The sequence below is a fragment of the Schistocerca piceifrons genome, chromosome 1, assembly GCF_021461385.2.
Source record: "Schistocerca piceifrons isolate TAMUIC-IGC-003096 chromosome 1, iqSchPice1.1, whole genome shotgun sequence".
In the NCBI taxonomy this organism is placed as follows: Eukaryota; Metazoa; Arthropoda; class Insecta; order Orthoptera; family Acrididae; genus Schistocerca; species Schistocerca piceifrons.
The window spans coordinates 752,875,951-752,889,241 of NC_060138.1; the positions used below are offsets into that span (position 1 = coordinate 752,875,951).

The 13,291-nt window shown below is 37.7% G+C and overlaps 1 protein-coding gene across 2 annotated transcripts in view; it reads right to left on the minus strand.

Annotated features, from left to right (window-relative positions):
* LOC124712003 (differentially expressed in FDCP 8 homolog A) overlaps positions 1 to 4,971 on the minus strand; it is a 94,061-nt gene extending 89,090 nt beyond the window's left edge. The window contains exons 1-4 of one of the 2 annotated variants that reach the window (XM_047242294.1): positions 4,590 to 4,971; positions 4,205 to 4,517; positions 3,954 to 4,118; positions 3,828 to 3,872 (exon numbers count right to left, since the gene is read on the minus strand). In XM_047242294.1, the coding sequence (XP_047098250.1) occupies positions 3,828 to 3,872; positions 3,954 to 4,118; positions 4,205 to 4,517; positions 4,590 to 4,787 (721 nt within the window). In that variant the 5' untranslated portion in view covers positions 4,788 to 4,971. The remainder of the gene's footprint in view (positions 1 to 3,827; positions 3,873 to 3,953; positions 4,119 to 4,204; positions 4,518 to 4,589) is intronic. The other variant, XM_047242302.1, reaches the window with a different exon arrangement.
* Between the last annotated feature and the right edge of the window lie 8,320 nt (positions 4,972 to 13,291).

Here is a 13,291-nt window from a genome sequence, read left to right on the forward strand (position 1 = left end):
GCATTTCTTAAGAGCACCAGACAACAGTGAATCGTGCCAAGGTACAACTCTCATCCCTCTCTCGCTGTCACTTTAAAGGAGCTATGGTCAGCGTCTGTACACATGGGTTAGTGCAGGAGTGTTCATCTATGTATGATGTGATAGGGGAATGGCACCACCATCAGAAGACTTCAATTAATGTTCTTACGACTGATGAAGGGTGGTGTTTAGATAGCCATTGTGATGCAGGGTCTGACCTCAATGAAAATTATGTTATGCTATACTCTGCACAATGTCACCACCCAGCCAACTTTATGGCCGTCTCCTGACACTGCTTTAAAGTCAGTTCCAAGGGATGCAATGATGGAGATCTGTCTGCCGACATCACGGAGGATGAAGTCCGTGATGCTACCAAGCCGGGTCTACAAACAAGTTGCCTGGCCCCGACGGCCTCCCACTGGAGTTTTATCAGGCATTTCATCCCCTAACGGCGCTGGTGCGGACAAAAATTTGTTGGGATTATATGTTACCTCTCACGCAGATCCCAGACACTTTCCTCGACAGTCTCATCATTCCCATCCGTAAGCCATGGAGTACCTCACAGATATGCGATTACCAGCCCTTGACATTGCTCTACAGCGACACACAGATCTTTATCCAGCTGTACGTTGTACAGCTAAAAAGGATGGCCCAGTAAGTGGTTTCCCTGATCAAACTTCTCTGGGAGGTGTCAATAACATCCACACTGGCCTCTGTCAATATCAGAACACAATCGCTCTTGTCATGTGCCTGAATTTTTGGCAGCTCTTGCCTTCAGCCAGGCATTTGATCGGGTTGATCACAACTACCTGGAAGGGATGCTCCGCAATATGGGATACTCTCATACTACATCGCAGTTTGTCTTCTTCATGGAGATACGCCCTGTCTTCTCAACAAGAGCCATCTCACTACTCTCATCTTGATCCAGCACTCTGTGAATCAAGGCTGCCCACTCTAGGCAATGTTGTATGCTTTCACCATGGATCCACTGCTCTGCGGTCTCTGTCAACGCTTGTCTGGGACATCTCTCGGTGGCCACGTATACAGCTCCACTACTTATGTGAACGATTTCATAATCGTTCTTTGTAGGGAGTCACTGACATGCGATACCACCTATGGCAAAGCTTCTGGTAACTGCCGTAACATCCACAAATTGAGTGCCATGGCTATATGAGCAGGACTTCCTGCACATGGTGCTGCTCCACTGCGAGTAGCTGCTACCATCTGAAGCTTAGGACTCAATTTCGCAAGTGATATGCGGCACACAATTGACCTCAACTGCCAGCGCCTACTGTTCCAACCACAAGCTGGGCTAATGGCATTGGGTTCATATGTTTGTGACATGTTGCTGATCAAGACAACAGTACAAACCCTCACCTTCCTGCTGTGCATGGGTGGTTTATGCTTGTATTGTGTCCCCAACTGAGTGATAGCCCTTTTCATAAGGTCTCACATAGCGCTGTGGCAGCGTTGCCCAATAAACCTTACCAACCTCTTGGTGCAGGCCTTTGTACCACTTTCTCTCTTAACACCTATCCAGCTTTTGGATATCCGACCATCCTTTGTACCAATTTCTCTCTTAGCACCAATCCAGCTTTTGGATATCCCACCATCCTTTCTTTCCTTCTGCCAATTTGCCCTCAAACAGAGCTATATCCATACTGCAATATTGCCAATGAGCTTGACATCCATAAAGGTGATCTGCAGCTTTCTTCAGCAGTACAGGTCACAGAATGTGATTGAGGAAAAGCATCCCCATGTCAAATGGCATGCCGTCCGGTGATTGGCGTGCACTCCTGATCTTGCCACCGATGTCCAGTCTGCATGGTACCTTACAGTCAATGGGAAGAAAGTATGCTGGTCATGCACTCATGGGATTCACCTTACAGACACCCTGTTGTGTGGTTCTTGGTGCGACTGATGCTGGCTCTAGTTACCTGTACAACTCCTCATCAGATAAATCCTCACCTGCTCCTCTTTCTGGACTTGGAATACTTTCCACAAGTGAAGACAAACTCTGTGAAGTGGATATGTGAACACAGTTTACTACTTGTTTGCTGATGGCAAGAAAAATGACTGCTATCAGCAATGGATCCATGCCATTCCCACTCTTAGAACTAGTTGTTCTCTTGTCATCCAAATGGTCACAAAGAAGCCAATTAAAAAGATAAACAAAGAAAACTACTAAATAAATAAATCATTGATGTTCTATGTGCCTCTACTCCACGTTCCTAAACTTTCCTTGGTTCCCGGGGGGGGGGGGGGGGGAGGCAGGGGACTGGCAGGTAGTGAGGAGGGGGTGGGGGGCGGGGGGGTTGACTGGACATGGTGGCCAGGCCTCAGGTTGCAATCCCTGCCCACTCTGCCCCCACCTCTCTTTGTGGGTGCGAGGAAGGTTCCTTAAAAAGAAAATTGATAAGCATAACTGCTGTACAGGAGATTCTATTACGTTCACACCCTATATTTATCTGAAGCTAATAATTTGTGAACCCCTAGAATGTATGCTCGCGAGCCACCCCTTTTAAAAATTGTCTAATGCTCAAATTTGCCGCATATCTTTCAGAACCACATATTAAGCGCAACATTTTACTTTGCAGTGATAGTTCGCTGCTAACAACCATACCTCCATTATAAGAAAGGCCATCAGAAGTACATCTTTATCAATATGTATTCATGACGAACCACTCTTAAGGTCTAGATACTTATCATAAAAAAATAATGCAAACATTTTTGTGCGAACCTGAAAGAAAGGCAGTGAAATTATCTACTTGCTACATTTCTATAAAAAACCAGTTGCAGTATGCAAATAGATGTGTGAGGATAAAATACTGTAAGTGATCTACCATCACGGTTAGGCCTGGTTAAAAATGTCATACTACACTGATCGACCACTGGCATCATTAACATAGTAAAAACTTGAAAATATCATGTCACAGTGGAAAAGTAAGGGGATTTGATCATGGACTCAATGTAACCATGGATTTTGCAACGTATGTAACAAAAAGACTGTCATGATACATTCGTCGACTTGACCAACTCACTCAAAGCTATTAACTGCCAACCTAATCTAGTCTTTGAGTTACTATATAGTTCAGTCTTTCACCACACAAAAGATACATTTGTAGGTTTAGTATACAACCCAACCTGAAGCATCATTTCTGAAATTTACTGTACTAATAAGTTACAACACAAACAAAATGTCACACTATACTGAAATTGCTGGAGAAGTCATTCCATGAAACCTGAAAAACCCAATTAAGTGTGTAAGTGTAAAAATAAGACTCTGATGTCAGAAAGGCACTGAAATCTCTAAGAAGAAAAGTCCCACAGCAGAAGATGACATACCAAATGCCTGTCTGGCCACAAAGATTTAGGTTTTCTGGGATTTCACTGAACTGTTAAACACAAATTTCTGAAAGGTTCCATTTAAAAAAATTTGGTACATTTCCTTCCTCATTCTCCTTTTCTAATCACTCTATCAGTAAAATCTTCCATTCGTCTTGAACTCAATCAGCGGCAAGTATTCTCCAGTAGCCTATTACTTTCTACAAGCTTTCTCTAAGGCATGCAGTCATAAGACTATTTAATTCAAAATGTGCAGAGAAAGATATATTGAACAGAAAGCTAAAATGTGTTCTAACATCAGTAACAGTATTACTGCTGAGATGATCAAAAGGTATGAGCTTCTGAAGCAAAATTAAAATCATATCTCGCAAAAATAAATTAAACTGATATCAGCCCCATTCATATATACTATAAAGTGGTGTGTGTGTGTGGTTTTTTTTTTTTTTTACGGCATTGAATTATACCTGATGTGAACGGCCGTCCAAAACATGTCAGTCCTTTTGGGAAGGCTACATTAACAAAAAAAAAACTGCAATTAATGTACATATTTAGCTTATTATCTACCAAGAGGAAACAGTTCTAGCACTTACTGAATGTTATGTGTGTTTTACATTCTGCACATCTGTATGACTGAGCAGAAAGCCCTACTTCTGGGCATATGTCCTTAATGTATTGTGGATTCTCTGATGCTATAACATGAGCACAAATTCTGCATACTTGTGCAAGACATTTAGTGTGACAAACATACAAACAATCTGAAAAAGAAAACAATTTCTACTTATCTTACAACAGGTCATAGCTGAACTCTATTTACAGACACATTCTAATAAGAATATAGTACCTCTACACTGATACCATGACTGAATCACACTCCAGACAGCACCACAACATCTATCACAGTATTGTTTTGATGCAGAAACGGGCTGGTTCTGAAATACAAAATGATGCCCTAAGCGTACTTTGATATCTTCCCGAGGGCTACAGGTTAATTCTTCAGCCACATCTCGTGCTTCTTGCAGTCGCAAACGCAGTTCGATTAAGCGCCTCACCAACCACTTTCTCTCCTCCGAGCGTTCTGGACTTTCCAATACCATATCCTTGCATTGCTCCACAGCCTTCGTCAACTCTTCCACTGAGGTAAGTCCAGGTCCATCCTGTAAATATCATGTTTTACAGATCTCACAAATGCAACAATGTTTAGGCAACATAGTCGATCCATCATATACCTCTGAAATCGAAAGGCAATTCGCCACACTTATTAAACTTGGCGGAATCGTTGACTTTCCATCCCACGTATCGTCCCCGGATATACACCCAGATGTTGATGACGATGGGGTCGACGCCAGAGTGCGACTGACATTGATGGGATCCTCATTTCCTTCCTCGCACTCTGTATTTCCGCAAATCATGCTCGTAATGCACATAAACGGACTATCACATTACAAAAGATGACAGGCATCCAGTACGGATACGTAAAACTAGCATAGTTTTCCACGCCACTTTCACCAGGTAGCATATACGACAATCTTTATGACATCAGATGCGATACTTCAAACTTCGCAAACAATAACATATTGCTTTCTGCTAGGGTGAACCAAAGAACAGCAGAAGAAGATAGTACGTTGGCTGCTAAATACAAATCAACAAGTAATGATCAGACTGCGCAGATAAATCGTAGCGTGGAGACCGAAAATTTGCACAGATATTACATGTCCGCAAAAGTAAAGTTAGAGGTATAAGGAAAATATTGTTCTGATCTGTGAGCGTAGATCACCTCCACGTAGACAAGTTGTGGGCCTATGGACTGTAACTCCCCGCAAATCTGGAGTGAGCAAACAAGCAATTTGATTTGCTATCGATACATATACAACAAAAGTGGATTATGAAAGAATGCTTTTTATACCACTTTCGTCCCTTCTTGGTTATTCGAAATATATTAACAAAAAACAAGTTACATTAACGAAATGAAAATGAAATTAAAAATGAGGCCAAATGTGTCGTATTACTAGAGCAAATGTGCATTTAAGGACCAAAAACGTTTGAAATTGCCTTCCTGTGACTATGTTATTCATATAAGCACTATATTTTTCAGTATTTAAAACAGTTGTCTCCTGCACACGACAGAAATAACGAACAAGGAGCAGTCGTAAACAGTTACATGCTAATATTTTTGGCTACGTTGTTCATCTAGGCACTGAAGTATTTAAAATCGTTGTTGCCTGCACACGACAGAAATAACGAACAAGAAGCAGTCGTAAACAGTTGTATGCTAATGTTTTGGGCTATTTAAGATGGTGGCAGGCTCACACCCACTATGGATTCAAAACAATGTTCAGCGCAAGTCTATAGCGTCATGTCGCTTCTTCTTTTTACCTCAATGGTAAGTCTATAGTACCATCTCCATTTTTTTTACCTCCATGGCTCTCTCGCAGTTAAGTAGTTTCTATGGTGATATGTCCTCGTGCAGTCATTGAAATGCATTAGCAGATAGAAATTTTTCCTCAGCACTAATTTTAAATATTCCTTCGTAGTTCAATGATCGGTACCGCAACTAAACGTTATTTTTGATACCCACTCAAAGTAAAAAGTTCTGCAAGCCCCTTTTCTGTCAAGTATTTGTTCCTATTCTATTTTAATTAGTTTCTTTCGTGCAACATTTAATGCTATCTGCCCACATACTAAGATTTATTGAATTTTATTCTTTTTCAACCGTTATTTTAACCACAGTATTAGGCAGTCTCTTCCCCTGTCTTTTTTTGTATGTAGTAGGAACTACCATTCAGCTAGCTCTCCTGAACAGAATTAAATCAGAATTTTCTTTTTAACTTTTTCTGCTTCCTGCGCACGTTATTTCAGCGAAAAAATTGATAGGCTAATCAGTTCAGAGACTACCATTTTGCAGTTAAGGAAAAAGCGTAAACTCGCAGGCTATAAATCAGTAGGCTGCATTGATACTTAATCAAACTCTTAGTTTATTTACTTCATGGTACAGGAGCAGAATTCCCCTCTATTCTTTGTAGTTTAAGCACTATGTAACAAAATCACTCAAAATTCTATCTGCAAAGCAGCGATATAAGCAATTTTTTTGAGTCGACATTCTCCTGACTATTTTGATGCTGCTCGCCTCGAATTCCTCTCCTGTGCCAATGTTTTTATCTCAGAGTAGCAACTTCAACCTAAATTCGAAATCACTTGCTGGATGTATTTCAGTCTCTGTTTTCCTTTACATTTTTTACCATATACAGCTCCCTGTACAATGATGGAATTTACTCCCCAATGTCTTAAACGATGTCCTACCATCTTGTTTCTTTTTCTTGTCAGTGTTCTACATATATTCCTTTCCTCGTCGATTCTGCAGAGACACCCTCATTCCTTACGTTTTCAGTCCACCTAATTTTCAACATTCGTCTGTAGCAAGAAATCTCAAACACTTCTATTTTCTTCTGTTCCAGTTTCCCACAGTTCACGTTTCACTACTGCACAATGCTATGCTCCAAATGTATAGTCTCAGAAATTTCTTCCTCAAATTAAGACGTATGTTTGATATTAGTAGACTTCTATTGGTCAGAAGTTCACTCTTTGCCTGTGCTAGTCTGCTTTTTATGTCTTCCTTGCTCCATCCATCAAGGGTTATTTTTCTTCCTACATAGCAGAATTTCTTAACTTCATCTACTTCATGATCTTCAATTCTGATGATAAGTTGATCGTTGTTCTTACAGGTATTTCTGATGCTTTTCATTTCTTCCATCTTTCTTCGCTTTACTCAGTCCATATGCTGTACTCATTAGACAGTTTGTTTCAACTGATGACAATAGATGTTAAGTCCCATAGTGCTCAGAGCCATTTGAGCTATGTGGTTTTTGTTGCCTTCCAGTTATACATGAAAATTCGAATATATGATTATCATTGACCATATTTTTTTTAAATTCATTAAATTCATATAAAGTATAATGAAGTACTGAATTGAAATTATTTGCCCTTTTATGATCGTCTTCTATTATCAGTTTTATTTGTTTTTTAAAAAAAATTGTAAAAATAGTTTTTAATTCTTTTCTGTCTATTGTTTAGTAACATAGTTATTAATGTTCGATAAAATATTTGTATATTCCGCTTTAGTAGCAAGATTATTCAATTCTTGTCTAAAATATTGTTTGGTAACAACATTATTACAGGATCTTTTGTATGTGGATGGCTTCTACCTTTAAAATCATTGTAGCTTTTAATTGTTTTCAAAATATTGCTTCATTAATTTTGTAACTGTTTCAGTATTCTTTCTATTTTTTTGGATCTATTAACGATGGAAAAGGTTTTATTATAATTCTACATATGCATTATAAATGTTAATTAGATTTTTGGTGTAGTGTTTGATTATATTATTTTTTATACCAATTTATTTTTATTTAATATTTGATTGAAAAATCTTTATTTTTTATTCTAATCATTTTTTGGTTTTTCTAAGTTTACTTTCTCAATGTTTCTCAGATTTATCTCATTGCCAAAAATTTCCCTTTATTAGATTCAAAAATATGATTAAATGTATGATTATCTCATCTTATCATAGTATGAAAGCTTTCACGACTGGATGACATATCTTCTGGTAACCACGACCTTACATCCCGGAAGGTTTACCAGAAGATATCTCATCTTAGTTTCTATCCAAATAAACATGACAGACGACAAATAAACCCTTTACAATTTTCTATTCCTTCAGCATTATAATATATATAATTTTTCCCAAATAATTTACTAACTTATTTGATATTCTAGAACCCAATGAATCAAAAACAAATTTTATATCTTTCGTTTTATAACAACAATTACAATAATTACCAAAATTATAAGAAATATCTAAATTTTTATATTCCATATTTACGATATTCCAGTGCACTTGGTAATTCGTTAATTTCTCTAAAATCTCTAATTTTTATTCTGCAGCAACACTTCCTATCTCAAAATTACACATAGGATTATTACAATTTTCTATTATTTGTTGGAAATTTTTTGTTTAATGCACAACCTTTCTTCTGTATTTCTAAATAATTTTTTTATTCTTTTAATTTTTTATTGGTTTTTGGTTATTGTGAACAGACGATGTAATGCCACTGTACCACCAGTAACGGACCAAGTGCATGTGATGGAGCCAATAATCATGGAAGAAGGTCTCTTTTGTGTTTTGTTAATCCAGAACCTGTTTTTTTTCTTTTTTATAAGCTGCTCAATAATTATTTTTTACAGTTGGAATAACAGATGTTAAAAACAAATTTCCACTTATTTTTTAATCTTTCTTTCTCTTTTGATCATCAGCTAAAAATTATCAGTACTATCTGTCTATTAATTAGTTTAATTTGAATCGTTTTAGCCTTTGTCTTAGCATCTATCATTAAAGTGCAATCACTTGGAAAATTATTCATTGATGCAGATTAAAATTCTATAAACATCTTAAAAATTAACTATTTAAAAATAAATTAGTTAAAAATTTAACTGTGCAAGCTACTTTCATTTAAATGTATTCCAAATTTTATTTCTCCAAACAATATTCCTCTAATCACAAAAGTAGTTAATTTTTCTCGTAATCAAGCATACAGTCTTTGTTTTGGTTTTATTTAATATCGTTTTGTGTCTTTTTTCAAAGATTCTATATTATCTCTATACACACTTTCGTGATTGTTACAAACTTTGTTTAATGGTTTTATTCCTGTATTTCCTCTAAATAATCTGTCTTCTAAGTTTATTCCTGGACCCCATTAATTGTTACTAGGAATATGTATTTCGAATTGCAATTTGCTAATTGATGTATTTATTAATCCTTTTCCATATTTTTCTGATTCACAAAAAGCAAAGAGTAAATAGTTCAAAACTTTACTTAAATATGGAATTTCTTTAGCATTATTGGACCTGAAAACATTAAATTGATTTGGTAACATATTTGCTATTCCAACATTTCAGTGTGAAAATTCTTAATTCCAGATAATTATTCTCCATGAATGATTATTCTCCATGAATGATTATTCTCCATGAATGATTGCCCCCCCATGAACCATGGACCTTGCCGTTGGTGGGGAGGCTTGCGTGCCTCAGCGATACAGATAGCCGTACCGTAGGTGCATCCACAATGGAGGGGTATTTGTTGAGAGGCCAGACAAACATGTGGTTCCTGAAGAGGGGCAGCAGCCTTTTCAGTAGTTGCAAGGGCAACAGTCTGGATGATTGACTGATCTGGCCTTGTAACAATAACCAAAATCGCCTTGCTGTGCTGGTACTGCGAACGGCTGAAAGCAAGGGGAAACTACGGCCGTAATTTTTCCCGAGGGCATGCAGCTTTACTGTATGATTAAATGATGATGGCGTCCTCTTGGGTAAAATATTCCGGAGGTAAAATAGTCCCCCATTCGGATCTCCGGGCGGGGACTACTCAAGAGGATGTCGTTATCAGGAGAAAGAAAACTGGCGTTCTACAGATCGGAGCATGGAATGTCAGATCCCTTAATCGGGCAGGTAGGTTAGAAAATTTAAAAAGGGAAATGGATAAGTTGAAGTTAGATACAATGGGAATTAGTGAAGTTCGGTGGAAGGAGGAACAAGACTTCTGGTCAGGTGACTATAGGGTTATAAACACAAAATCAAATAGGGGTAACGCAGGAGTAGGTTTAATAATGAATAGGAAAATAGGAATGCGGGTAAGCTACTACAAACAGCATAGTGAATGCATTATTGTGGCCAAGATAGGTGCGAAACCCACACCTACTACAGTAGTACAAGTTTATATGGGAACTAGCTCTGCAGATGACGAAGAAATTGAAGAAATGTATGATGAAATAAAAGATATCATTCAGATAGTGAAGAGAGACGAAAATTTAATAGTCATGGGTGACTGGAATTCGAGGGTAGGAAAAGGGAGAGAAGGAAACATAGTCGGTGAATATGGATTGGGGCTAAGAAATGAAAGAGGAAGCCGCCTGGTAGAATTTTGCACAGAGCACAACATAATCATAGCTAACACTTGGTTTAAGAATCATGAAAGAAGGTTGTATACATGGAAGAACCCTGGAGATACTAAAAGGTATCAGATAGATTATATAATGGTAAGACAGAGATTTAGGAACCAGGATTTAAAATGTAAGACATTTACAGGGGCAGATGTGGACTCTGACCACAATCTACTGGTTATGACCTGTAGATTAAAACTGAAGAAACTGCAAAAAGATGGGAATTTAAGGAGATGGGACCTGGATAAACTGAAAGAACCAGAGGTCATACAGAGTTTCAGGGAGAGCATAAGGGAACAATTGACAAGAATGGGGGAAAGAAATACAGTAGAAGAAGAATGGGTAGCTTTGAGGGATGAAGTAGTGAAGGCAGCAGAGGATCAAGTAGGTAAAAAGACGAGGGGTAGTAGAAATCCTTGGGTAACAGAAGAAATATTGAATTTAATTGCTGAAAGTAGAAAATATAAAAATACAGTAAATGAAGCAGGCAAAAAGGAAAACAAACGTCTCAAAAATGAGATCGACAGGAAGTGCAAAATGGCTAAGCAGGGATGGCTAGAGGACAAATGTAAGGATGTAGTGGCTTATCTCACTAGGGGTAAGATAGATACTGCCTACAGGAAAATTAAAGAGACCTTTGGAGATAAGAGAACGACTTGTAGGAATATCAAGAGCTCAGATGGAAACCCAGTTCTAAGGAAAGAAGGGAAAGCAGAAAGGTGGAAGGAGTATATAGAGGGTCTATACAAGGGCGATGTACTTGAGGACAATATTATGGAAATGGAAGAGGATGTAGATGAAGATGAAATGGGAGATACGATACTGCGTGAAGAGTTTGACAGAGCACTGAAAGACCTGAGTCGAAACAAGGCCCCCGGAGTAGACAATATTCCATTGGAACTACTGACGGCCGTGGGAGAGCCAGTCCTGACAAAACTCTACCATCTGGTGAACAAGATGTATGAAACAGGCGAAATACCCTCAGACTTCAAAAAGAATATAATAATTCCAATCCCAAAGAAAGCAGGTGTTGACAGATGTGAAAATTACCGAACTATCAGTTTAATAAGTCACAGCTGCAAAATACTAACACGAATTCTTTACAGACGAATGGAAAAACTAGTAGAAGCCGACCTCAGGGAAGATCAGTTTGGATTCCGTAGAAATACTGGAATACGTGAGGCAATACTGACCATATGACTTATCTTAGAAGAAAGATTAAGGAAAGGCAAACCTACGTTTCTAGCATTTGTAGACTTAGAGAAAGCTTTTGACAATGTTGACTGGAATACTCTCTTTCAAGTTCTAAAGGTGGCAGGGGTAAAATACAGGGAGCGAAAGGCTATTTACAATTTGTACAGAAAGGAGATGGCAGTTATAAGAGTCGAGGGACTTGAAAGGGAAGCAGTGGTTGGGAAGGGAGTAAGACAGGGTTGTAGCCTCTCCCTGATGTTGTTCAATCTGTATATTGAGCAAGCAGTAAAGGAGACAAAAGAAAAATTCGGAGTAGGTATTAAAATCCATGGAGAAGAAATAAAAACTTTGAGGTTCGCCGATGACATTGTAATTCTGTCAGAGACAGCAAAGGCTTGGAAGAGCAGTTGAATGGAATGGACAGTGTCTTGAAAGGAGGATATAAGATGAACATCAACAAAAGCAAAACGAGGATAATGGAATGTAGTCGAATTAAGTCGGGTGATGCTGAGGGAATTAGATTAGGAAATGAGACACTTAAAGTAGTAAAGGAGTTTTGCTATTTGGGGAGCAAAATAACTGATGATGGTCGAAGTAGAGAGGATATAAAATGTAGACTGGCAATGGCAAGGAAAGCGTTTCTGAAGAAGAGAAATTTGTGAACATCGAGTATAGATTTAAGTGTCAGGAAGTCATTTCTGAAAGTATTTGTATGGAGTGTAGCCATGTATGGAATTGAGACATGGACGATAAATAGTTTAGACAAGAAGAGAATAGAAGCATTCGAAATGTGGTGCAACAGAAGAATGCTGAAGATTAGATGGGTAGATCACGTAACTAATGAGGAAGTATTGTATAGGATTGGGGAGAAGAGAAGTTTGTGGCACAACTTGACCAGAAGACGGGATCGGTTGGTAGGACATGTTCTGAGGCATCAAGGGATCACCAATTTAGTACTGGAGGGCAGCGTGGAGGGTAAAAATCGTAGAGGGAGACCAAGAGATGAATACACTAAACAGATTCAGAAGGATGTAGATTGCAGTAGGTACTGGGAGATGAAGAACCTTGCACAGGATAGAGTAGCATGGAGAGCTGCATCAAACCAGTCTAAGGACTGAAGACCACAACAACAAACAACATGAATGATTGCTAATTTATCTATTAACTGATGAGCATGATGTATCAAGATATATTCTATGGATTGTTTTGTTATAAAATTTCTCAAATTTTTGTTCATGTTCGACATCCATGTATCCCACTATGTCATTTCGAATACATTTCGGTAAAAGCATAGATTGTTCACTATTATTTAAATTTGATGAATTTTTTTTTGGATCCTAATCTGTCATTTAATCACATAAATTTTAATTAGTATCAAATTACTTGTCTTAATTGGCAGTGTCCAGTTTTCAGAAAACGATACTAAGTTCCTTTAAGAGACACTTATAAAAATGTTGTAATAGCTGATATAATACTACTTTATTAACTCCAAATATTACTTCGAAAATTAATAATTGATATTATGATGGGAAACAATAGAAATTCCTAAGTGTCAAAATAGTTAAAGAAATTTCGAAAAAATTAGTCAGCCTAAAAACCCTATGTATATACTAAAGAAGATAAAGTTTTAATAGAGTTTTTATTGAAAGTTATGTTACTTTATTTATCGATATAGAAGATAGTACTGGAAAAGTATTAAGATTTAATAATCAAATTATTCCAGCTAAAGGAAAAATCGTTGCTAATAA